Source organism: Gallus gallus, chromosome 3, assembly GCF_016699485.2.
Source record: "Gallus gallus isolate bGalGal1 chromosome 3, bGalGal1.mat.broiler.GRCg7b, whole genome shotgun sequence".
NCBI classification, from domain to species: Eukaryota; Metazoa; Chordata; class Aves; order Galliformes; family Phasianidae; genus Gallus; species Gallus gallus.
In genome coordinates, this window is record NC_052534.1 from 57,653,296 (window position 1) to 57,679,577 (window position 26,282).

Genomic DNA, 26,282 nt, shown 5'->3' on the forward strand with positions numbered 1-26,282 from the left:
TTATGCAAATTAATTTAGATTTTTGTTGTTGTTCCATTCTATTCCTTCGACATCACTGTACTGCACTGAAGCACAGGTCTTTGTGTTCACATTTGGGACAGCCAGGCACTTCACACAATACTACCTGGACATTCTTGGGCAGTATTCACAACCTGGTACTATCAAATCCATGAGCAAAAGCTTTTGTTTGCTTTGTACAGACCACATCTTAAACCAGACAGCATTAATTTTACTTGAACAAAAGGACACTATCAATAATGAAACCTGCACATACTATATTAGTGATAGGGGAAAAAAAAAGTTCATTCACCTTCAGAAGCATTCCTTTATATGATCTAATTTTTTTTCCAATGCAGCATAATGAATCGTAATGCATCTGCAAAAAGTCAAATCCAAATCCATTAAGGAATTGTTCAGTTGAAGGTGGAGCTTCTCTAAAGCATGCTAAATTTCATTCTCCTGAAGAAATAAGAAAAGGAGAAGAGTCATAATGTAGTCTATCATTCCTTAACCTAATTATACCTAGTTTAATGTGAATTATATGTAATGTAATAAAGTGATAGTCAGAAGAAAAATGTTAACAAGGAACAGGGTGAAGAATGTACTCTTCCACACCTATGATCAACATAATTAATGTTAAAAATTGTAAAACTAATTGAAAGTATGGAGGTACGGTAATCTTAATGAACTGTGATCAAATGAGTGCTGAAAAAAAAATCAAACAGAAATTAGAAAATACCACTCATAATTTTGTCTCTAAATGGTGAATTTGTATTATAGATAGGCTTTTGCCAATTGTAGATACAAATGTATGAGCATTAAATCAGTGAGAAGGATTTTCTGTTTGGCCTTCAGAGGCTTACAGTTATCTCACAGATGGCCTCTGTCTCAGTTCAGTTTAATCCAATCAACTTACCTCACTCTGTCCTGTACTTACCTATAAGAATGTTTTTTGGGGTGAAAAACAGCTGCTTCTTCCTGTTGATACTGGCATAAGAAGCATAGCAACAACACTTCCTTTCACTCATCATGTGTCCATGGCTCTCAAGGTCAAAACTGCTGAAACCAAGGTAAAGGGAACTGAGTGTGCATAGTGCTGTAGTACTTAGAGTAATAGTAGTATTTAGAGTATTAGTCAGCTCCTGCAGATCTTGAAAAAGCAGTTGCTTTCATTCTTATGGAGTACTTCCTAACGTTCATTTTCTAAAAAGTAAATTGCCAAGGAGATCTTATCCAATAGGTCTGAGAATAACTACTGCAAAGTATATTTTATTAGAAGGATTTCAAAATATATGGAGCAATGTATGTATGAGATATAATCTTGGAATTTTATCCCAAGTTTAATGACACTGGTATATTCCTGAAATTCTTTCTTTCAATGCCTTTGGCATATAATAAATGACTCCGTGGTTCTTAATTTGTATTTGAGGGGTTAGAAAGGGAAAAAAATAAGTTTGAAAATAAAATATATTTTGCTATTCAAAAATATAAATAATTTTCCATGGAAAGGTTAAAAAAAATTGAATATGATACAACTGGAAAATTTTCAAAGGGTTTTGATTTTCATGTTATTCACCTTGGATCATATTCTTAGCACTGAGCTGCATGTCTTTCTTTAGCTTCCTTGACTGGGCAAAGCACCCTGATACTGTGTCACTTAGACAGGGACTAATATTCTGGGTACAGAGAGAAAAATGCCAGGCCTTTGAAGCCAAAGCAAGTTTGTAACCGACTTCAAGAGAGGCCAGGAATTTACCTGCTGTAATTAGAGGTCGATAGGCCATCAGCTCACAGTCTTTCTTCAGCCTTGTTATTTTCACTTCAGTTCTGTCTTACCACTTTTACTACAGTACAGATCTGCATCTGGAGCAGATAAGGCTTACAGGAGGCAGATAAAGGAGAATTCCAGGGAATGTGCATCTGCTCAGAGAAATAAAATGAAAATGACTCTCACCAAAAATTTGCCATAGATTCATCTGCCAATGTTTAGAGAGACTTTCAGGGCAGAAGGGGCAGCACGTTACTTGCAAGTAACACTGCAGTCAGTGGACATTGCAGTGACCATGGAGTACATCAAGGAAAAGAAAAGATCTCATAGGTTATTTGGCCAATTGCCATTTGGAATAATAGTGAAGATACTGGACATGGGAAAGCTGTATTTTCCCCTCAGAGAAAACCAGCTGAAAAGACATTGTCATTCTCCATTTTTATTTTACTTTAGTGAAATAATAGCAATAGAAAAGTAGAAGACTCTCCTGGACATTTACATATTGACAAATACTAGTTTGAACAGGTAGAATGAGTTTCTTACCTACTGTTCCATGTACTTGTGGGACAAAAATACGGTGGTGTACTTTCACTTTTCATATCCAGCAGCATAAGAATAATATAAACCATTTGCAAAGTGGTCCACACTACCATCAATATCAGATGGTTCTATAAGTATGTTATTTGTCACATGGCCAGAAGTAAACACTGAGAATGTCCAAATGAAGCTTCATCCAGAGAGGCACCTGGTTTTGCTTTAAATAATCCATTATTTCCAAAGGCAGTTTGTTCCATTAACTAATTGCCTTTACAGTTAAAAATGTCTTTCATGTATCTTTTCCATTTGTCTAGCTATAACTTGCAGCTGTTTACTTCATATGGCTTTTCTGATAGATTAAAGAGCCCCTAAGTACCTGGTATTTTCCGCCTGCAAAGGTACTTATCCATCATAATCAAATCAGCCCTCAGAGCTAAACAGATTGACCTCTTTAGAGTTGTAGTCCTAATGAAAAAAGCATTTCTAGCCATCAGCTCTCTTTTATGGCTCTTCTCTGCACCTTCTTCATTTCTTAACATACTTAAAAATATGCTGATGCTAAATTGGATGCTGCTTTGTGTTCCTTAATCCTATGCTTAGAGGTAATAGTTCTTCCTCACTTATCTTCATATTCTTCCACCTTGAAACATAAAGCCTTAAGGGCTCGTTTTATGTCACACAATGGAAAAGGAAGCTCCTAAAACTGAATTAGCTTGAGCTAATGTTCATCTGTAGCGCTTTTTCAGAGACACTGCCTCCTTGAATAAGGACTGACTTTTCAGCAGCTTTTACCAACATACAACAAATGAAATAAAAATGAAAATTACATTTCAGAACTGGCTTACATTTTGTTTTTTTTTTTTTAGTTGTGTTTTTTAATTGAAATCTTGACTCAGAACTGTGTTTTATTTAAAAAATGAGATTTAAAAAATAGCAATCACTAATAAGGTACAGATTTCGTATCTGGAGGGACTTAGGTGAGAAAGTTTCATCTTAGGTGTCTGACACATAGGACCGTGCAGAGTTAGAAACATTCAGGAATAACAGAGGAAAAAAACATAAAAAAGAAACAAAATATTCACTATTTCGGATGGTGTAAGAATGAGAGGATATTTTACAAACTAGTTATTCCAATTACTATTCAGTAGGTTTAAGCTCCTCTCTAAAACACCCAGAATTAAATTGTAGTATGTTTTTTTCATGAGATATTCTAGACACTGAAAGACAGTTGGAAAAAATAATGGAAGAAAACCCCATTAAGATGACACAGATACAATCTTTGGCTCAATAGACTTCAAAACATGCACTGCTGGATCCTTCTGTGCTGCATACTTGTACTTTCCATGTCGTTATACTTCTTCTACCTCTCTGGATGCCTACCTGTGCAACCTATTTTAGGGTACCTTCTCTAACAGGGGGGTTGGACTCGATGATCTCTTGAGGACCCTTCCAAACCCTGTGATTCTATGAAAGAAAAAATAATTAGGGAAAAGTGTGGGCATGAGTCATAGAATCATAGATTAACTTGGGTTGGAAGGGCCCTCAAGGATCATCAAGTTCCAACTCCCCCACCACAGGCAGGATTGTCAGGCAGTAGATCAAGTACCAGATCAGATTGCCCAAGGCCCCATCCAGACTGGCCTTAAACATTTCCAGGGATGGGGCACAACCACTCTGGGCAACCTGCTCTAGAACCTCACCACTCTGTCAGTAAAGAATTTCTCCCTGACATCTAACCTAAGCCTCCCCTCCTTTAGTTTAAAACCATTCCCCCTTGTCCCATCACCATCTACCCTTTCAAAAAGTTGATTTCCATTGTGTTTATTTAAACTCCCTTTAAATACTGGGAGGCCATAATGAGGTCTCCCTGCAGACTTCTATTCTCCAGGCTAAACAAGCCCAGTTTCTTCAGCCTGTCTTGATAGGAGAGGTGCTTCATCCCATGCTTAGCCTTCCTCTCCCTTCCTTTCATGGAATTTACAGCAAGTGGGATATGGATGTTTTCTTGAAAGTGGAAGTTCGAATTCTTTAAGGTAGGATGAGTCATCACACAGAAGGTACAGACATCTTGAGTAAATGTTATACAAACTACTCTAATGCATTCTTAAGCTTTTACTTAGAAGTTAAGTGAAGGAGATACGCTAAAAGCTGAAATGGGTTTACCTTCTGCGAAATAATTATTGACAGCTAAAGGCACCAGAATAAGTAGGTAAGAGATCAGAATGATCACGATGCCTTTATTATGGGCCATCTGTACAGTTTTTGCTGTGAGGATGTTGCTGTTAATAGTGTTCATATTCAGTCTTTCATTGAAGAACAAGATAAATAGAAAGAAATGAAACAACTGTTGTTTTTTGAAAAAAAAAAAACAAAACAAAAACACCAGTGTACAGTGAAAGAGGACCTACTACTACATATTAAGTTTTGCTGGACCTCAGGAATATGAAAATGTGGAAAAATAGCTGAGAAGAGACTGCCACTGCGGCACAAGGTATCAGGTTTTCATAACATCTTTGAATTTCACAAGAGCACCCAGTTAAAGTCAGAACATAAAGGATCATAAAAAATATAGAATGAAATAGGGCATATTTCAAATACTAGCAGCATGAAGTAAAGAAAGATACATGAAGTAAATTGTAAGCTTAAGAATACTCAGATAAAGAATGGGAAAAAAAAAGCTGTAATAGGGGAAAGGTGAAACACATACAGAAGAGGAAGACCCTTGAATATCTCCAGAGATGGAGCATCTACCAACTCTCTGGACAACTTGTTCCAGTGCTTCAGTTGGTTAGGAGAAAGAGAAATATGACACAATAAAGTACCAGCTAAACTGAGAATATGCAAGACAAACTGGAGTTTATAGAAAACAACTGATTTTATCCACCACTCTAACAGACTGTAGTAAATGTCTTCAGTTTCATGTTCTCAAGTAAGCACACAACATTGCCAAAGCAGTTACTCAAATGTTACACAGCAATCCCCAGTCCTGGTGGCTGAATTAAAATGCTAAAGTGTTGCTTTATCATCCCAGATAAGCAAAAATGACAGTATTCTGCATTAGCAGGAATCTATTTTTGTTACCCAAGTACATTAGCCTTTAAAACATAATTTTACCCTATGCCTGTGTGAATTAATATAAGTCCTAGGGTCTGGATAGTTCAGGAAGCCAACCTAGCTGAGTAGAGTCATAAATAATGCTTCACCTGAAAAGATCTGAAGGCATTTTATGAACATGATCAGGTCAAGGTTCAGTTTTTTCTCTGGTTGTGTTACTTCTGAAACTTCAGATGAGAAGTGAAGACTAAGTGTTTCTCTTCTCTTAAAGACCTAGTGCTCGATCATAAAATAGTGGTTACTTTCTGAAACTCATATGCTTTTTGTCATTGTTGTTGTTGTTGCCGTTGCTGTTAGTTAGTTTGTTATTAATTTGGAATTTGAATTTATTTATTTTAAATAAACAAGCAATTGATCTCTAAGTGTTTTTTTTAACAGATATCTCTTATTACTCACTTAAGTTGTCTACATTCATAGTTTTAGAAATAAATACTGGGATGACATATCTTCTAGAGATTGGAAAACTTACTAGTTACTCCTTGCAAATTTCTACATTTTATTTATATACAATTTCAACATAAGTACAATGGTAGCATTTCTTTTAAGTTAAAAATTAAACTAGTTATACATCTGAATGATATTAAAGGGGTCACCAGTGTAGTAACTGTCAATAAATACACTTCTCATTCTCTGAATGCTTATAAAGTCAATAGTTAAGTAGTAGACACGCCACTGAAACAAAGAACCATGCATTATAACATCAGCAGCCAAAATGTACTAAAAAGCTTCTAGCAATATTTGTGTAATAAGCAACAGCAAAAACTTCTGGCTAAATATTATATTTTCTAAAATATTATGCTTGGCATAAATCTGGATTTATTTTTGACTATTATATACATACTGTAAACACAGCATTCGATTTTCTTTTTCTCTTTCACAGGTTGTTCTGGTGAACTTGTTGATATGCATGGCAGTTTTCTACACTGTGTACTATGTGGTCCTTTCCATTTGCTTTGCCATATTCAAGTAAGACATCCTTGCCTTTACTATGACCACGTGCTACAGCTGGATATACAGGATATAGCAGGTAGAGCAGTGACTCTGGACAAGAGGCATTCAGATCGGAGGCATTCAGTCTAAGCTATTATGCCAATACGTTTTCCAGATTCAGCTAAATTGTTGTAACCAAGCCTACATTAAATTGTTGTAACCAATGCCTTCATATATCGGTAAATGGATACTCAAAAGCAATATAAAATGCTGGCTGTAATATACTTCCCTGCATTTGCATCCTGTAAGTAAATGAACATAAGAGAAAGATGACATAAAAAATTAAAAAGGAACGATGTTACAGTCAGTATGAAAGAGAAATTATCTTCCCTTAGGAAACTATTGATTAGCATGTGTAGCGCCAGACTTATCTTAAATAGAAGTGGAGATCACAGAAGCTGTGCATTAGGGCAAGATCAAAACATGAATGAAACGTAGAAAGTCTGCAAAGTCCAGAATATTCCATTTGAAATCTTATTTTAAAAGGACCAGTAATTCATCATGTAGTCTTTACTTTTTTATAGAAAATTAAAGTTATGTTTAAATGCATTTATTCTGTTTCCACAGGGTTAAAATGTTGGATGGTTTGGCACCTTTTGATTTTAAGACAAATCCATCATGGCTTAACCCACACTATTTAGGTAAGTTAAGTTTGTTTCTATGTTTTCTCTCAGTCAAGAGTTTTATTGTAATTCAGCTCCTAGACAGACCTTTATACATCCTAACACAAATTCCTGAGCTTTGTCTGAAGCCTTCAAACCATATTCACGTTCCTAAACTATCATTTCAAAAATTGCATGCATACATAAGATTTTACCAGACTTGTATTCTATTTTGCAAAGGAAAACCACATCTCCCATAATTAGAACTGCTCAAAAGCAAATTGTTCAGTTGATTATGTTAGAAAGAATGATAAAAATGCATGAATATTTGTATAGTGTCAACGCGGATTTCAGATGAAAAAAAAAGAACATTTTGTTTGCAGCAATGGAAAAGAAAATTTAATCATATTCCATTAGAACTACTTTTCAAGGCCCTGATGTAATTACTGTATCTCAACATGACTTTTTACTCCAAAATTATATCAGACAGTTTGATGCAGGATGTCTATAAGGTGCCAAAGACATCCATTATGCCATGCAACTGGTTAGAATTCAGTCTTGTCTTCCGTTCAACTGATGCAATAACATGGAGCAGCAAAACCTAACCAGGTCTCTTTAAAGGCTATGAGAGATGCCTCTTTAAAGGCACAGAGACACAGCTGAGCTCTCTGTATGGCATTGCAAATGAGAATTAGTTTGTATAAGAGTCTCACTCATGCCTGCTAAAAGTAGAAAGATGTTGTTGAAAGATAGCCTGGAAATAAAAATGCAAGCCTCAGCTGAGATCAGAGCTATAATTGTTGGCCCAGTTTAATGGAAAACTTACAGCACAACTGCCTGCACTGAGCATACTTTTGAGGTTATAAAATTATTGGGAAAAAAAAAGTCGATACTATTAAAATTAATAAGAAATAAAGTGCATTGTCAAATATTACTTTTTTTGACGTGTATTTTCTGTTTTCCTAACCACATGTGGTTTTATAGTTGTTTATTTTTTTCTTTTGTTTTCTTACCTTTCTTTCAACTGCTGGGTGAAAGATCCAGATTACAGTAGGAAATAATTGACTGTCTAAAGAATGGAATGAAACTAAGTCAAAAATGCTGCCAGATGTATAAATTAAATACAGTGAAAAAATAATAATGTTCTCTCTGAGCTACAGTAATGTTAGGTATTACATTACTGCAATAGTAAAAAAAATCTGTTAAAATATTATTTAAATATGTCTAGGTGCTTTAAAAAGAAGAAGAAAAAGATCTTAGACTGAAAATTATATGAGTTACTAGTGTGCTGTTATTGCTTGTTACACCCAGGGTATTGCTGGAGGACCAGCAGGTATTTTCCAGTCAGCTCCTGCTAACCCAGTGTGATGTGGAACCATGAGATCAATAGGGATGGCCTGCGCTCAGCTCATAGGGTTGGCTTTCTGCTCTATTTCCCCTTATGTGTCTTGTCTTTAAGTTGCACTGCTACACATACATGATGTGAAGCAGCGGACAGGGAGAAAGCTATGAACTTTCCTACTAGACGTAAGCCCTTAACCACACTGTTCTGTTTTGGAAGAGAAAGAGTTGACCTATGTATGTATCAACTGCGTCTATTTAGTGCCATGTTCAAAGACCCTGGATACATTGCCTCTCAGTGACATTTCCACACTATTACTCCTCAAGGCAATACTTAGAGGACTAGTCCTCCTCCTGCTGATCCCTATGTTTTTTTTAAAAAATAAAGAACATTTGTAAGTCTATGGGTAAATCAGTATAGAACCCTTGTGATGTCTGTAGTAAAATTAGAAATGAACTTTATAATCAAAGCTCTAAGGTAATATTTGACCTAATCAAGCATAATTTGCATAACATTGTCTCAGACATTTTAACTTCCTATTGCTATTGCCTTGGCATAAGAGGAAAAGACTGTCAAAACTATGCCTGGAGTAAATATTCTATTTCCATTTTCAGTTCTTGTAATCTCATTGGAAATAACTTTTTTCATTTGTGGTCTGCTGTTTGCCCTGGTGGTGGAAGAATGGGTTTGGGATTATGCTGTAACGGTTACTGTTATTCATATCATCATAACTTCCATTGGTAAGTATGCTTACTGCTAAATATATGTGCATTATCACATAAAGAAGGACCGAGTGACCATGGCTTACCCACTGCATTATGGGTTATCATTCTTCCTTGGAGCTGAATACACGCACCTCTGCTTTCCATACATTTGACTTACACTGTATTTAAATTTTTACTTCTAAACCTCAGTTCTGTTTTTGTTGTGGTATTTCTATACATTTCTATTATAAATATTTCAGAGATTTATTTTGTTAATGTGAAATACTCAGCCTAGAGACAACTCCTGGAAGTGTGTTCTCTAAAACAAGAAATTCACGGCTGTTCACTTCTGACTCATTAACACTTCAACATTAGTTCGAAGTAAAAATGGAGCTTGCTTCAGAACACTAAATTAAAATATTTGAACTAAAACCTCACTGAGGAAAACAATGTATTTTACAATTGAGGTGTTGTTTGTTTGTTTGTTGTCTCTGAAACTCTTCTCCTCTTCTGGAAGGAACAAAGGGAAAAGGCCTGGGTGGCAGAGCCCACACGGACTTTTTTTCTTCTATAAAGATGAACTTAATGCTTTTATTCTAGAATTAGGATTAGGAAAAAATAAAATAATTGATCTTCGATTTCCTAGTGCATTATCCAGTTATTCTCTAGTACTTTATACAGATGCCCCAGTATCCACATCAAGGTATTCCAGAAGCTAATAGAAAGTTGAATGTAAAAAATTAAGCATAATTTCTCATTTACTAAATTTGATTTCATGGAATTTAAGTTGCTGTTATTCTTCGTGAACATTGTTATTTTTCTATTTAAATCGGGAAATTTACAAGAACTACAACAAAACACGCTTTGTGTATAGCTTATGCGGTAGACTATCTACTATCATTATATCACATGGCACACTTTGATCTCCAAACAATGCAGAGCTGCTCTTGATGCTTTCAGATGGGCAACCCAAGCTGTGCTGCTGAACTCACACCGCGAAGCATGCAGTGTGCCTTCCAGTTCTCTTCACTGCTCCACAGCTCTGCCAGCCCTAATGGGGCTGCACTGGTTCATATCGATCATGCAACGGGGATGTGGGGCAGCTCACATGAGGCAGAGGTAGCTGCAATACATGTGGCAGAGCATGCCAGGTAACAGGGATCACTTGCAGGGTACAGCTCTGTCTTTCACATGTTGTTATCACCCATCAAACTGAAATTGTCAGGCAGCTGAAATTATTTGGGTTGCAGGAGTGTATCAACTTCCTACCAGGTGAGCAGCATTTCTGTTATGCCAAACCTCATATGGGTATGTAATAATAAATGAATTCCCTTTTCAGAGATTTTACAATCAAAAACCTCAGCTTAAGATTTGACTCCCAGGGCGATTGCTCACCCACTGAGCATAACAGTATGATCAAGCATCTGAATGATGAGGATCTCAATTGCACTTTGCAATTTCAATAAATCTAATGCGTATAATTTAGAAAAGATAACTAAACAGACAATCTATTTAATAACATAATGTTTGCATATCCCCATCTTTATTGTTTACAAACGTACATTTCTTTTTTTCTTCTTCTTCCAGTTATGTCTGAATTTCCTCTGATGTTACACTGGTGGCTGGCACTAGGTATAATAATCTTCAGATTTTAAGTTGTTAGGATCTATTAGAATAGCATTTACAGTATGAGTTTTACTCTATTGTAGTCTCAATAATTTGGGAATTGACAATATTTAAGGAAGATACATATGTTTTTCATTTACATTTCTTGTAAGAGCACAGACAAGTAACGTTGGACTAACATCTATTTTAAGACCAGAATGTATTCAGCTTATGATAATCTTCCTAACAAATAGCAGATGTGTTCATGTTGCTGAAATGAGTCATACTAAGTCCTGACTTATCAAAATATCTATCTCATCTAATTCAGGTGTCAAATAGACAGTTTTCCAACCTGGTCTTCCTTGGTAGTCATTACAATCAGTGGAATGAAATAGAGTTCAAAAATCATTTTTATGAATGCTGTGATAGTGGTGGGACATGAGGGAATGCTTTTAAGTTGAGAGAGGGAAGATTTAGGTTGGATATCAGGGAGAAGTTCTTCACAGAGAGAGTGGTGAGGTGCTGAAACAGGCTGTCCAGAGAGGCTGTGAATGCTCTGTCCCTGGAGCCTTCAAGGCCAGGTTGGATGGGGCCCTGGGCAGCCTCATCTACTATTAAATGTGGAGGTTAGTGGCCTTGCCTGAGGCAGGGGGATTGGAGATTGGTGATCCCTGAGGTCCTTTCCAACCCAAGTCATTCTAGGATTCTCTGATTCCATGATTCTATGAGCAGATATCTATGACAGATGAGATAGATTGTCACTCATCACATTTCCCTACCGTGAATGGCAAACCTGTATATTGAAATATTTAATTATTTTTTGAAATTTGAAGAATAGTCCTAAGCTAGTATATATTGTCATGAAAAATAACTAAGGGAGAAAGTACTGACATCTGTTCTTCTCTCTTATGACGGATAACAAGGATCAACAGCTGTAGTAATTCCTAACAGACAGAGACAGGCGAATAAATTCCCTGTACTGCTGCTGGTTTTGTATCATGAATTGCTGGAACTGATCTCTTTGTTGGTGATTAAAGTCTTGGGCAAAGTGTTTAAGTGAGCAGGCCATTTAGTCCAAAAGAAGAGTTGCCTGATGTTTTATTCTAATGTTTGCAGTCCACTCTACAAATTAATACTAAACAGCTTTGTATTTTCTTTCAGGATCTGGAGTAATTTCAATGATTTGTGGAGGACAGATTTTGGCATATTGTTTATTTAAAGACAACTTCATTTACCCTGTTCTAGATGATTTTTGAAAAGGAAAATTAGATTCTGCATTTATTTTAATATAATTTCCAAGATTTCTTACACAACACAATTGAAGCTGGAAACTGTCTAATTGTAAGGTAAATAGTTCACCTCTTATTTCTTACATTTGTTTGCAAAGTCATTGTCATCACTTTTAGCTGTTGTATGTAATCACTCAGCTTTTGTATGTATGTATTCCATTCAGCAAATAATTAGATAGCTGTACCTTTTTTAAAAAACAAACAAGACTATAAGAGCAATGATGTAATACTCTTGCAAAATCCTACAGGGAGAAATGAACTTGTATTTAATGTCTTCAAAGCAATCGTAATCTGTTGTAGTTTTTAGACTGTGGGTTCTAAGTCAGGCTACAGTCTGGCCTCTCACAAGTGCTGAGAAGTTTAGCATCACTCCAGCTGGCATAAATCATTGTAAATTTAAGGCAACCTCTACTGGCAAACCCTTCACTTCCTTGAATAGCACGCTGCTCTGTATCTCTTTCCATCTTAACTCTCTCACCTAGACAGGTGACCAAGACAGAAGAAATCAGATTTACAACCACTATTATTTGGTTCACTCCTCAACTTCCATGGATGCTACTGCTAGATGTTTCTTATGACAGCTTCAGGCTATTCTGTTTTGAGGTAATGATTCAGTTATGGTGTGATTGTTCTGGAATGAGGAAAGCAAATGTTGCCAGCAGTCACTTTTTTACATAGCTCTTTCCATCTTCCCAAGCTGTATGTGGCCAATGCCAAAGTGCTGGTCTGTGGATAGTTGTAATTAAAAAAAAAAAAACAAACAACACAAACCAATGACAGCAGTGGCTTCAATCAACTCTTTCTCTATTTAACCATAGTAAAATCCTAACAGCAAAATTACTAGAAGGCAATTTCATCTAACATACTATGTTAGTAATTGGATTGGACTTCAACTGCAGCTTGCTTAGAAGAGCAGGACTGGATTGGTTTTTGTACAAGCGTGCAATATTTCATTTGCCTTAACCTCAGTCAACAGACAGTGTACATGAGAAGCATGTTCCAGATTCACAAAAGTATGAGATTGTCTTTTGTGAATGATAGATATGTCAGTAATTTTAGAGACAAACTGGGCATATAAATCCACAGCACTGCATATAGACTTAAGAAATGGCTCAGTAAGATCACATGAAGCATAATACACTGCATACTGAAGTCAGCAAGGATAATTCCAGGGAGTTGATTAACCAGCCTGCACTGATGGCAGGACTGAGCCATCACTTTGAGTTTAATACATGTGTATCTCCATAAATATTAGTGGGCCCACAGCTGTGTGGTGTTATCTGTCTGAAAGATGTTCACACATTTCTTGCAGATTTGTTTCAGTTTAAAACTGTAAAAATGGATGGGAATTAAGTAGTTCAGTGTAAATCCATATCTCCCGTCCTAGTCAGCATGCAGTTTGCACGTGTAGGTAGGGTGCCACGTGCCAGAACATGGATTAGATATGAAGTTAATCCACGGATGGAACAAGTTTCTATTTTTAAACTGTCAAGATTTTCCTATACGGGCATCAGCCCAGCCGCAGCTTGCAATAGTTCTGTTGCTCAGTCTTGACATTTTAAACTTTTCTTCCCAATTTAAAATCTTAAACCACCAGTAAGAAAATACCTTCAGGCAACATGAAGAGAGCTTTATCCACAGAATTTCTCCAAAGCATGTACAATTTGGCTAGTGCTAGAAAAACAACCACAGTAAGAACTGTAGCAAGGACTAAAAACCTTAGTATACCTAATAAAAAAATTATGACATTTGTGCATTGCTTTCATATATGTAATGATGAGACAATTTCAGCATTATATGTTATTCCCTCTTGCCTATTATTTTTATATTGATCATCAGCAATAAATATTACAAATAATGTTTAAAGAGTAGACCAAATTCACATCATACAAACAAATTTCCATTATATAATCAGTATCAGCTATATCTGTTTGGGCATTATATGGTTAGAGGGTTTCAGAGGTCATACGTAATACTTGTGTGATTTCTATCTGATGCACCAAAATGGCACTTTTGAATATGACAAACCTGATTATTTCTGGGGCAATAAAAAAGTGACGCATCTGAGTAATTTGTCTGTGATTCATTGATAACATTCTAGACAGGTGGGGATATGATCCTCTGGAGGAAAAGAAGAGCTTTGTATTTGTTTCTCAACAGAATTGCCAAAGACTACGAGAAAAGACCACTACAGAATGTAGAAGGAAAATAAGGAAAGTAGTAGCTGGAACATTAGAAAAAAAATAACAAATGTATCTGAAAAAAAAAAAGAACAATGAAAGCAGGAAAAGAGAACACATAGATGTGCAATATCTGTGAAAGAAGAAAAGATTTGTATGCTGAACTTGTAACACTGGAGCCTCAACACAATTGCTATGTGTAAGCCAGAACCCATTTTTCGCTCGTGTCTACATTGTTCTAGAGAAGGTGGTCTCCACATCTGTAGACACCACTATAATCTGTGATTTAGTTGTGGGTAATGCCCTGAGATTTTCAGGATTCTTTGCTCTTTGACTCAACCAGGCCCAGGAATAGTGTCTAATTGAGATGACATGGTTTTATTCTTCAGTTACTGAATCCCTTCTGGGACAGTTTAATCGTCATAAATTTGCACAGATATCATAGGAGTGTAGATAGTCTAGAAAATCTTACAAGCAGAGGGAGAGTTTATCTACTTCTACTCTGAGATTCTAGGCAGAGTTCACAGGGAAGATATAGATATTATCTGTAGAAATCAATGGAACAGTACACAAATGCCACATCTTAATAGCACTGTACTTGGAGTCATTTTAATATTTCTTTCCAGAGGTAACTATTTTTCATCATACCAAACCACCTACTGAGATAGATCATAGTTCTCCTCAATTCAGCCCCCTCCTTAAATGGCTCTGTATTCACTCTTTTTCCAAATGGTGATGTCTTTCTCCTAACAAAGATTGTTAGTGAGGTATGTTTTTGGAGACTCTCAGTTTTTATTTCTGTTCTAACAGTGCTGCCTTTGGTGTCATATCAAAGTGTGAATCGCTTCATAAAGTTGTTCTGGGACAAAGAAAATGACTCAACTGTGTAAAGACAGGCAAATATCAAACTATGGAGCACAGACAGCGTAAAAAATTTACTTGGCACTTTCCTAACAATATAGATTTAAATATATATGATTTGCTAGCGAAGTAATGAGCTAGTTATTCAGACTAAGCCCATCATTTTTCTATGTCTGTAAAATGCTTAATCAACATGTACAGCTTCTTTGTATCCAAACTTAGAAATGTAAGCAAGAAAAAACAACACCCTACAGTTCTTATAGTTTCTGAACTAAAAATACCAACAACTGCTACACCAATAAATACAGAAAACAGTATGAATAGCACTAGATAAACAGCACTAGGTACACGAGTCACCTGACTGCAGTTCCCTAACATGGATATTCATGCATAGGATACCTATGGCCATAGGCTCTCGAGAGGTAACAGCCATGGTGACCAAGTGAGCTTTGTTAACCAGAGAAAGGATTTGAAAATCTTAAACATTCTTCATCCCATCTTCTGGTATGTCTGTTGTCACATCATAAAGCTAGATCCCGGTTAATCTCTACAGGTATTTAAAGCTTTATTTAAATATTTTGTATCTTCCAAATGTGACTTACTTAAAATATTTATTTCTTGGCTTAAGATCCTGTGTAATGATCCATCTGCTCAGTAATGGCTAAGGCCTTAATCTCTCCTTTTCTCTGAGCTAATCACAGCCCCAGACAGCAGGCACTCTCTCATTAGATGTCAGAAGGGATAAAGGTTTTAGGAATGGCCATAAAATTTGATGATGTAATTAATACCTTTATTATTGGCTTTAAACCTCTTAGTGCAAGATAGTGATTTTAAGACATGGGCTCAAGCCCCAACCTCTCTTCTGCTGGTGAATAGGTAATTATGTCTATGTTTTAGGGTGGGCGTGCTTTGAGATGAACTTGCATCCTACCCTATTTGTTCTTCTATTCATGGGATGAAATGACCACCATGCTATTGTCCCAGGTGTTGTACACTCAGATGCCCACTGCAAACAAGGGTGAAAAATTCTAAGATGTATGTCGGGGTGTCATTCTGACATCCAGGATTTAGGGCTGGGGACCTGGAAGCAATACTGGAACAAAAACTATGGACAGCTGAAGCCTGAGTGAAGGCTCCTGTCTCAGCCTTTTACAATTATCTTCCCCTAGAAAACAGTTTCAATCAAATAAAAGGATTGAAGCTGGAGCGTGTAAAAAGTATGCAAAGGTACTTCGAAGTTCTTGCTGTCATTATCCTAAATCAAAGATAGTCACAGCCTGGCCTTTCCTGTTCCATATTAAAAAAAAAAAAAAAAAAAAAAAAAGATTCTAACGTGATATTGTTATATCCTATGGATCTGAAAAGTGATGTGTAAGAAGAAGAGCATGCTCTGAATATCAAATATCACGTTATCCTCACTGGAGAAATACTCCAGCAATGGAACATTTAAATTTAGCTAGATCCTCTCTCAAAGCTTACATTTTACCAGATCTTCAGCAGCTGGAAGAGTGTTCAAACTTCATAGCAGTCTTCAGACACCTCTGTACTGAAATTACACCTGAATCAGTAGCTTTCCATGTATACCAAAAAAGAGCCTTGATTAACTGCATAGAACTTGAGCAGGGGAGGGAGTCTACATAAAGCAACATTAATAAGAATAAAAAATGGTCAATGTGCTTGATATCTCACATGGTGTTAAATGCAACAAATAAATAAGTAAACAAATAAATGTAGGTATTATTCAAATTATATGAGTAAATTCAAAAGTAAATCACATTTATATTGATTTGCATTTACCATTTCAAATTAAGCACAATTCTAAGGAATTGTTTTAACACTGCTTCACTGGAAAATGATAGCAAACCCTCTGGAATTGGGGAGCATTCCTTTGTACACTACCCAGAGAGAGAAGAGCAGCCAACGAGGAGCAAAGGCAGAGGGAAGAAGGTGCTTCATGACTGTAACTGTTTTGGTGCCCAAGAAGAATGAAAAAAGAAATCTGGAGGATATGAACACAATAACCTTCCTGGGACCAATTTGCTCCCTAATGGGAGATGTGCTGGTAATTAGGTGCTGGCAAAACTTTCCAGGAAATCATTTCTACACAAAAATTAGTTTTAAGACAGCCAAAACCAATTTTGAACATAGTTAACTGAGTTTGTTTGAAAAAGAAAAGAGGTCAACAGTGGCAATGACTTCATTTCAGTCATATTAGGTTTCAGTTATGCAGTCTCACATGGGTATGAACACGAAGAGAACGATAGGGCTGGAATGACAGTAGAAGCATTCAAATCTAAAGTGGTAAGCCCTCCAGGTTTAATTAACTAGTTAACTTCTTGATGTGCCATATTTTCCAGGAGCTATTTAGGAATGCAACATTTGACTTAGGAATAAATTTGATTTCCTAATCATTAACCAATTATGCATTTAAAAAAGAAATCAAGATGTAAACGAAAACCAGTTACTGTTTTCCATTGTCAGGAAATGAAGCAACAACAGGTTTTCAGGATCTGAGCAAGTAAAATTACTTTTAATTAAACACAAATTTGTCCTAAACTGAAATATTCTCACAAAAATCTACTAGAAATAGAAGGTATTTTTATTGAAAAAATAATGCTTTGTACCTTATTTGTTGCACATATTTTTAGAAGGTGTTATGTATCGCTAGATAACATTTACAAAATGTTCCAGTTGCCGAGGTAACTATGTTATTTTAATGATCAGCAAAGAGGATCATTATGTAAAATATTATGTTAATTTCTAACACAGAAAATTGATGTCTTGCTGTTACCTTGAAGGTGGTTTTTTTCCTTCTTTTTTTCCTTTTTTTTTTTTTTTTTTCCTGTAGAGTGCCTTTTTCTATGGAAATTACTATGGTTAAGTGTAAAATTATACTTTTTGCATTGATTCTTCTTGGTCCTGTAAGTAAATAAGGCAAGAAACAACATGTGACTATCAATAAGCAACAAATGAACAAATTTCAAGCAGCCATAATTTGTTCAGAAACAGCATAGAAAAAAGTACTCCATGTATTTTAACTAAAACAAAAAATAATTGGTGTGAATTTTAGGAAGGCACATACCTCCCTATAATTTTATTTTAAGAGTTGAAATACATTATTACTTGCTTTCAGCATATTTCAGAATTATCAAAACTAAATCTCACACAAATCCTAGGGCTTATAATGACATTGTTGCTATAGGACACAAGCCTCATAAATACAGATTGCTTCAAGCTACCAAACACAAGTTTTGTTGCCAGAATCCAATTCTGCTTCTTCTCTGGAGCCCTGCCTGTAGATTGTGTTAAATTATGAACGCTTAATTCTCTAGGTAGACCTGGATTCTTTTATGTGTTACAACATGATATGCTCAAGACATTGAGTAGACATATTCTCCTGACACTTAATCTTAATCATGTGATCCATTTCAGCCAGTGAACTCTTCTGATAACACTCAAAGTGTGCTTTGATGGGGAATATTTTTATATAGACTGCACCTCTTCACTCCATGAAGCTTATTCAAATCCTTTCCCAAGGATTTCCTCTGCAGGCAAAGCTTTGACTTCAAACGATGGCAGCTCTTTCTCAAATTCTTCACCCTTAATTACACTTGTTACACTGCTCTTCTATTTCTAGTCACTACTCCTGATTTACTGATATGCCAAGCTTTGCTGATTTGTGTACATCGGGATGAGGTCTGCAAGTCAAAAATGTAGGAAAAGAATTATATGAAATCAATTAAATGCTGTAAAAAGAACATATTATGATGCAGCAGGGAGAAAGCTGTCTATTGACTAATAGGATTAGGTATTAATTTCTACTTTCCAGCATCTTATGCCACAGTTCTCTCAGAGTGACCAAATATCTTATTCAGAAAAGATTTGCTTTCAACCCTTAGCATGGTGAAAATAGCTCAATTTCCAATATCCAGAACTATTTAGAACTTTATGATGGACACCAGTATGCCATAAGATACTAATTACACATTCTCATGTTTTTTTAAAATGAAATTTGTTGGCAGAAAATTATCGAACACGTTTGCTTACCTGTTGACTATTGACTTACACCAGAACATAATGTAAAAAGTAGTTTAATAATTAAGTAGGCAACGGAGTAAAGCAAGAAATATTGAAAGAATATCCACCAAGTGTAAGTTTTATCTTAAACATTTTGATGTTAAAAATCCATTTAGAAATCACAAGAAAAGGCTTTTCCAAACTGTTGCTTAATTGAATGTTTAACTGTTAGCAGGGAAGACAGAAAAAAAAAAAAGAAGAAAAAAAGAAATTTTAATCTAGTGAAACAATTAATATAATTCTGGGAGCAAGCACATTGAATTAGAATAATAGATTTGTTAGATTACAACTATTTTAATTTTTTTTTACAAACAGCTTTATTGTAGGAATAACTAAAAGAATATAATTAGCAAATAAAGATTAATTGGAGAATGCTGGTGAGAAATAGTACATGTCAGTAACAAACATGACTATGAGGAGGGGGACTGCTAAGCACAAAAGAAAGGCAGCCAGGTTAAGCTCGCTAGAAGTGAAACTTTCTCTCTCTGCCCCACCAGTGCAGCAGAGGTGTAAATGCTGTAGGGCTGCACAAAGGTCATGAATGAGAATGAGTTAACAAGTGAAGGGCTCATTTTTTGGAGATGTAAATGACATGAGATGAGAAATGCAGCAAGTACGGAGGAGAGTTTTAGATAGTAAAATAGTGACTGATGAAAGTAAGTCTGAGGATCTGGCACATCAAGCTATATATAGCAGGTGCTACAAATATTCTGAATAGCAGTATATGTATATATAAAAAGATCTGTTTTAACTATCTCCCTCAACTCCTCCATCTTTACAGAATCTCCTTTTTCTGTCTGATTTGTCAACAAAAACTAAACACACTTGTCTCTCAAGTCTGATACTGTCAAGAATGTACAGATGGAAAGGATTACAGACTTCAGCAAACCAGAAACTCAAAATTCTTACTGTCCCTGGGGGTTTCCAATCAGTTCTTCCTAGAAAAACTGAAAGATGATTTACAGCACCCAACATTTCATAAGGGTATGGTAACCTAACACTAACCTAATTTTTATTAAATATACAGGTTTTACCTTTGTGGCATGACTGATTTCTAAGCTATCCACAGTCCTAAAATACGTAATGGTGAACTAGAAACATTTTATGTGGTGTGACTTCTCTTTATTTCTACAGTTTTAGCAGTCTGAATGTTACCAACACAATGAAGTGCTTTGTAAGAATAAGTGACTATGATAAATCAAACATTCTGAGTCAGAAAATATGAAATATATTTTCCTTTTCAATCTTTCCACTTAGAAGTCAATGTGTGTATCATTGTCATCTTTGAATTACACTCACATACTTCTTTTCCAAGGCTTTTGTGTGGTTCAGTGCCCAGGAGGTATGCACAAGAAAGGAAGATTTCAGCTGAAGAATTGAAGATTCTCAATCTGAAGCACAGTAGAAAGGAAATAATTAATATTCATCCATTTGAAAATCTGGAGTTACCATTCTGATCATCTACTCTTCCATCAGCCAGCCTCCAGAGCAATAAAGACCACAGAATTCACTCAATAACCCCAAACAAATATATATAGATATTATTTTTATGTGATTTGTACAGAGATGTATATGGAGATTATTTATACGTTATGTCCCCATTACCTAAATGGGGCCTGCCAGAAAGCTGGAGTGGGACCCTTGATCAGGATCGGTGTAGTCATAAGGCAAAGGGTAATGGCTTTAAACTAAAAGGGTGTAGGTTTAGATTAGACGTTAGGGGGGATTTTTTTTTTCACTCAGAGGTCAGTGGGGCACCAGCACAGGCTGCCCAGAGAAGCTGTGATGCCCTATCCATGGAGGCGCCCCAGGCCAGGTTGAATGGGCCCTAGACAGCCTGAGCTGGTGGGGGGCAGCCCTGCCCACGGTGGGGGGTCGGGGCTGGATGATATTTAAGGTCCCTTCCAGCCCAAGCCATTCTATGATTCTATTCCTACGGGGAAGTTATCCATCCTGATCTACAATTTGACGAGATCCAAAATGCCTTAGCACTTTCCGTAAACTGTTTCAGTGTTTCATCAGTCTTACTATAACCCAAAAGATGCGTTTCATTGTTCCCAGCTTGAACGTATCTCATTACTGCTTCAATCCTCCAGCTCTGGTAATGTCTCCGCCTGGCAGATTAAAGAACCCACTGCTCCGAGGGATCTCCCTGCTCAGGCACTTAGACGCCATCAGCAAACCACCTCTCCACCTGCAGAGAAGAAAAGGTCGAAGCTGCCAGCTCAAGGCAACTCCTCAAAACCTCGCTCGCTCTCCCCTCTCTTCGGTGAATTTCTCCAGCTCAGCAGCCCTCGCAGCAGCTTCTGCACAACGCCGCTTCCAGCCACACCGTAGGCGGGGTCGGGCCCCAAGCGGAGCCGGCGGAGGGGCGGGGCAGGGCGGGGGCCGGGGGCCGGGGCGCGGCTGCCTCACAGGATATGTTATCACCGCCCCTGTGAGGGCGGGTCTTCCCCTAGAGCAGTCCCGCGAGCGGGCAGAGGCGAAGCAGCGCCTGAGGGAGCTCCGGAGCGCTGTGGCGGGGAAGGTGATCCGGGAGGATGGTGACGGTGGTGACGAAGCTGGTGCACTACCTGCACCTCAGGTAAGGGGGACCTCCGGCTCTGTCCTAGAAAGTCGGGGGAGAAAGTGCGAGCAGGCGGGTGGAAGCGGGTGTCACCGGTTCTCATTGGGGTTTATCACGTCGGTGCGGCAATTTCGGCGTGAAGTGGGCAAGAAGCGAGGAAACGCGCTGTCCCGGTGATGTACCACTTCGGTGGTGGTAATCAAAGTTCTTCTCGAGTGCACAGAAGCTTAAGCAGCTTCCAAAGACTTCATAAAAAAGATGGAGAAAGTGTAGCAGGGAGGACTGTGGACTAAGTTAGAAATCCTGCCTGTAAAAGCAGGGATACTTTTCCGCAGTATATTTATGTGAAGCATACTGGCTCTGGGTATGGTTTTAATTAGCTCAGTGGTTGCCCAAGTTAGGAAAATGTTGCAGTAAGTGAAAAGAAATATTCCAATAAGTGGAGAAAGGAGAGAAAAAAAAAAAAAAAAAGAAAGAAAGAAAACCAATTTTACTCTTAACTTTTTAATCAGTGTAGTTTTAGAGTTTGTTCCTAGAATATATGCAGTCTGGAGATGCTTTTAACCAGTTTTTAAAATGATATCAATTTAGCGTGGATTGTAGAGGCATGTAATGTCACCAGGTTTGGAACTTAATTTCCCTAACAGGACATTCAGCTGTTAAACCATCCAGCCTGTTCTGTAAGCCTAACTGAAACCGTAGCTCTAATTTGATTGATCTGTGAAGAGCCACTGCTCTTTCTCTGGGCAAATGCAGAAGAAACTGGAGAATGAGAAATCATTGCCTGCTCTTCTCTACCCTACCACCTCTCTTCTTTTCCTTAGCAGCATCTTGCTGTTGCTTCAGAACCACAGCCTCGTGGGTTCAGAGACAGGAAGTAATTTGAAATTGTGCAGTCAGAAGGGAGGATACAGCATAACCATACTTAGGCTCTTAAGCCATCAGCAGTCTCCCACCGTTGAATGTTTTGTAGATGTTGTGAGTAAGGATGCAGAGTTCATGAAAGTTTACCAAACTTACAGGAAGCTCTTCTCTTATTGGAAGAGAAATGTTTGGAAAACATACATGTGCCTGTCTGAAAATCTAATGGGTGACAAATGGACAAAGGCACAATTTGATTATTCTAGTACTGACTGGAAGAAGTGAATAAAGTTGTGTTTGGATACTAAATTCCAAAAATTTAGCTTTTACAAGAGATGCAGAGCTATTGAAGGCATTGCTGCAAAGGGACTTCAGTAAACGCAGTGTGCAAAGAAACTGAATATTATCGTGTTGAGTGGATGTGAGTTAGGCAAGGTTCCATTTGCCAAAACTAGAAGGACAGGTATTTTACTCAGTATCACTGGAGAGGTGAATAGCAGCAGTATCTGGAGGGATGCAAACAAGCAAAAGGTGTTCTTGGAATCAATACACATCAGTGGAGAGAGCTTGTATTTTCACTCAGAGCAGAACAGGAAAAGGTAATCAGTCATCTGTAGTGAGTCGCAGGCTTAAAATGCAGCTTAATTCTAGCAGAATTGCATATTTTTGTCCATCCACATCACCAGATCATGACAGGTAGATCCCGGGTATTGCACTCTGCTCTGGTCAGGCACTGACAGCGGCTATTCAGCATTATACTGCCCTTTATTCTGCACCTCCCTTAGTAAGTGAACAGTAAGACAGCAACAAACTCTGAAAACTGTAATGTAGGAAAGGGAGTGCATAAGCACGAAATTCTGACATTTCCATGAAATCAGTATGAGCTCTGATTAAACACTTCAGTACATTTCCAGTTAGCTATGAAATATGGTTTTCATTTACGTGAGAATGGAAACAGTTAAAAATCACTTAACAGCAAAGAAACAGAAAATTAAGCTATGCTGGTGAGTTAAGAATTGATAGGCAGCTGGTGTGCTGGGAAAAATGCTTATCATCAGCACTGTCCCTTTTTCTCAGGAGTGCAGCATACACATAAATGATAAGGTGCTTGGGCAGCTGTCCTCTTTTTAATCTGTGTAAATACTTTAGCGAAAGACCAGGTTCATTAATTGGATTTCAAAATTCTGCTGCTGCTAAGTGAATAAATGTTATGCTAATATGTCACGAGGAAAAGATATTTGGGCGTGAAGGACTGCACTTAAGAAGTTGAGAGAAATGTAGTGTGTGACAAGATGAGAGCGTGCCAGTAAAATAGTACGCTGGGCAGCTCAAACAGTTGTTACAGTCAGACCCTTTGGGAATCATAATCATGCCCTTAATTGAGTACTTACTAAAAAAAACCAGATAATTAAAACCACTGTAGGACTTATAAAGTTAGCAGAAATGTGGGAAACAAATGAATATTTCTTCCCTTTTAATTTGACATCATTTCCAAAAATAGGATAGCAAAGCTAAAGGAAGAATATTACACCCTTGGTTACTATAGAACTGTCCTGAAAAATGTCCTTTCTGGAAATCAGAAGTAAATAGATTGAAATAGAGTGCTCATACTTGCGAAGAGAAGTCACATAGCAGTGCTTGGTCTCTTATATTTACCCTGACTCATTATCAATTTCAGAGGATGACTCTGTACCCATTTAATTCAACAGCAAAGTTCCCATTCAGCTTGCCCATAAACTTCTGATTGGCTTCAGGCAGATAAAAGCAGGCTCCTGAATGGGAATGGATCAGCTGAAGATATCATTCTAAAAAATACTAAGTTTATAAGCAAAGGTGAGGTGTTTTCAAATATATGTAGTTATCTCTACATGGAAAAAAAGATAGCACACCATGTGAAAGCATAGCAGTGTACAAAAATGAGCTGAGCAGTGATTCCTGAGGACAACAGACAAAGGGGACAGTGGCAGATAGAACAGCTCCGGAGCACAGCACCAAGCACCACAAACTGAAGACAAAGACATGGACCCATGAATGTAAGACATTCATCAGGGAGAAGTGAACATTCAGCGCTGCCAAGGGTATTCCACAGTAAATTGTATTGCAGAAATTTGAAGTGTGGTTATGTTAGGTACAGTTTCCATTGTAGAAAATGAAAATAATTAAGCTACACAGGTGAGAAAGAGCTGTACCAGGCCTGATGTGCTGTTTGGAAATGTGGTGTTTGTTACAAACTTTTTATCAAGGTGTTTTTTTATTATTATTTTTAACCTGCCTCAGAAAGCAGCCACACGAAAGACAGCAAGATTGTTAATTGAAACAGCAACAAATAAAACATTATTTTTCTTAGGGGTGGTTGTGAGACCCCCTCATATGAACGGTTTTTGTACCTCAAAAAAGTTGGCCAGTGAATAAAATAGTTGTGCTCGTGTAGTGTTGTCAGTCTCATCTTCTGCCCTTCCTCTGATTGCAACAGCTTTATGCTCACCAGGAGGTCTCACTGGGTTGTGCAGGGCTTTGATATCAGTATGGACTTAATCTGCTTCTTGAAAATCTGGGATCTGGGTCTGTGTGGCTCAAGATGTGGCCAGTGAACTGAACCTTGCCTGGGAAAGTTTCTGGTGAGCCTGGAAAATACTTCAGAAGGGACTCTGGGACAGTGTGCTGATAGGGTGTGCCTGCTGCTCCAGCACCTTGTTTGTCTGTAAGGGACTAGCTGTGAAGGAGCAGAGAGGAGAGGGAGGATGAGGAATCACCGTGATTCTTCCTCCTGCTTAGAGATTGAAGTTGTAGTTGTTACAGCTGGGCTGCTTTGTTCATCGTCCATGCCGATTACACCTAGACAAAGTGTTTCCCTATGGAATGACTTTTTCAGAAATGTATTCCTATTAGGCCATGATGAATATCCTAAAACTTTATTATTCTTAATGTTTAGGAGTGGATTTCTACCTTTAAACATGCAGTTATCAATGGAAAGTTTCTATGCATCACTTCTCATCCCAGATTTCTATGTTTACGCGCACTCACAAACAGCAGTAACTTAACAGCAATCTATCCTTGTTTCATAACTGCTTGTACTGATATTTTTTTTATTTTCCCATATGATCATCCCGTGCTTGAATTTATCTTTCTTGATTAAGAGTGACCACAGGGGAAACTAATTTTAAGCAATGTCTGATCAATGTCTCTGATAATATCGACACTTTTCTATCTAGTCTGCCTACATGTGCTCTTTTTCTTGTTTTACAGTGTTGTCTCATGGCTGTCTTATGACCAATTAATATCTCACATTTTAAACTGATGAGTCCTCTCACTTATGTCATAAAATCTAGTTATTAAGTATATTAAATGCAACCACTTGCATCATTTTTCCCAATCCTATTCATCCTTTTTTTTTTTCCTGTAAAATAGGCTGGACTTTCTCTAGATTGATATTCTTATTTCATGCTATCAGCAAACTTCACATTTGTCTTTTTGTGCTAAAGTTATTAATGAAAATATTAAATAATAACTTGGCTAGTGTGAAGGAACTAGCAATAGGAAGACTTCTCTCCCCCAGCTTGTCAACACATTTTTTTGTATAATATAAAGCTGTCTTTTTTTCATCTAATTCTTTCCCCAGTTTATAAAATTGCATTGCTCCCACTCCTTGTTCACGTAACTGTGCATGTAATTATGTTCCTTAAGTGGTACACTATCAAATGTACTAGTGGAGTGCATAATGGTTAAATCAGTTGCATACCCCTCTTTAATCAATTAAGTTATTTTAATATCAAGATCTGTACTAAT

The 26,282-nt window shown here is 37.2% G+C and overlaps 2 protein-coding genes across 2 annotated transcripts in view; both read left to right on the plus strand.

The window, feature by feature from the left end:
- Positions 1 to 978: 978 nt before the first annotated feature.
- Positions 979 to 12,210, plus strand: TMEM244 (transmembrane protein 244). The gene is made up of 6 exons (NM_001389515.3): positions 979 to 1,070; positions 6,300 to 6,385; positions 6,977 to 7,050; positions 8,968 to 9,093; positions 10,645 to 10,689; positions 11,824 to 12,210. The coding sequence occupies exons 1-6, from the start codon at positions 1,038 to 1,040 to the stop codon at positions 11,916 to 11,918; spliced, it is 459 nt and encodes a 152-aa protein (NP_001376444.1). The 5' UTR covers positions 979 to 1,037; the 3' UTR covers positions 11,919 to 12,210.
- A 9,300-nt stretch (positions 12,211 to 21,510) lies between these two features.
- Positions 21,511 to 26,282, plus strand: part of ARHGAP18 (Rho GTPase activating protein 18) — an 84,286-nt gene continuing 79,514 nt past the window's right edge. Inside the window, exon 1 of the mRNA XM_015284131.4 lies at positions 21,511 to 21,653. Coding sequence (XP_015139617.1) covers positions 21,610 to 21,653 — 44 coding nt within the window. The 5' untranslated portion in view covers positions 21,511 to 21,609. The remainder of the gene's footprint in view (positions 21,654 to 26,282) is intronic.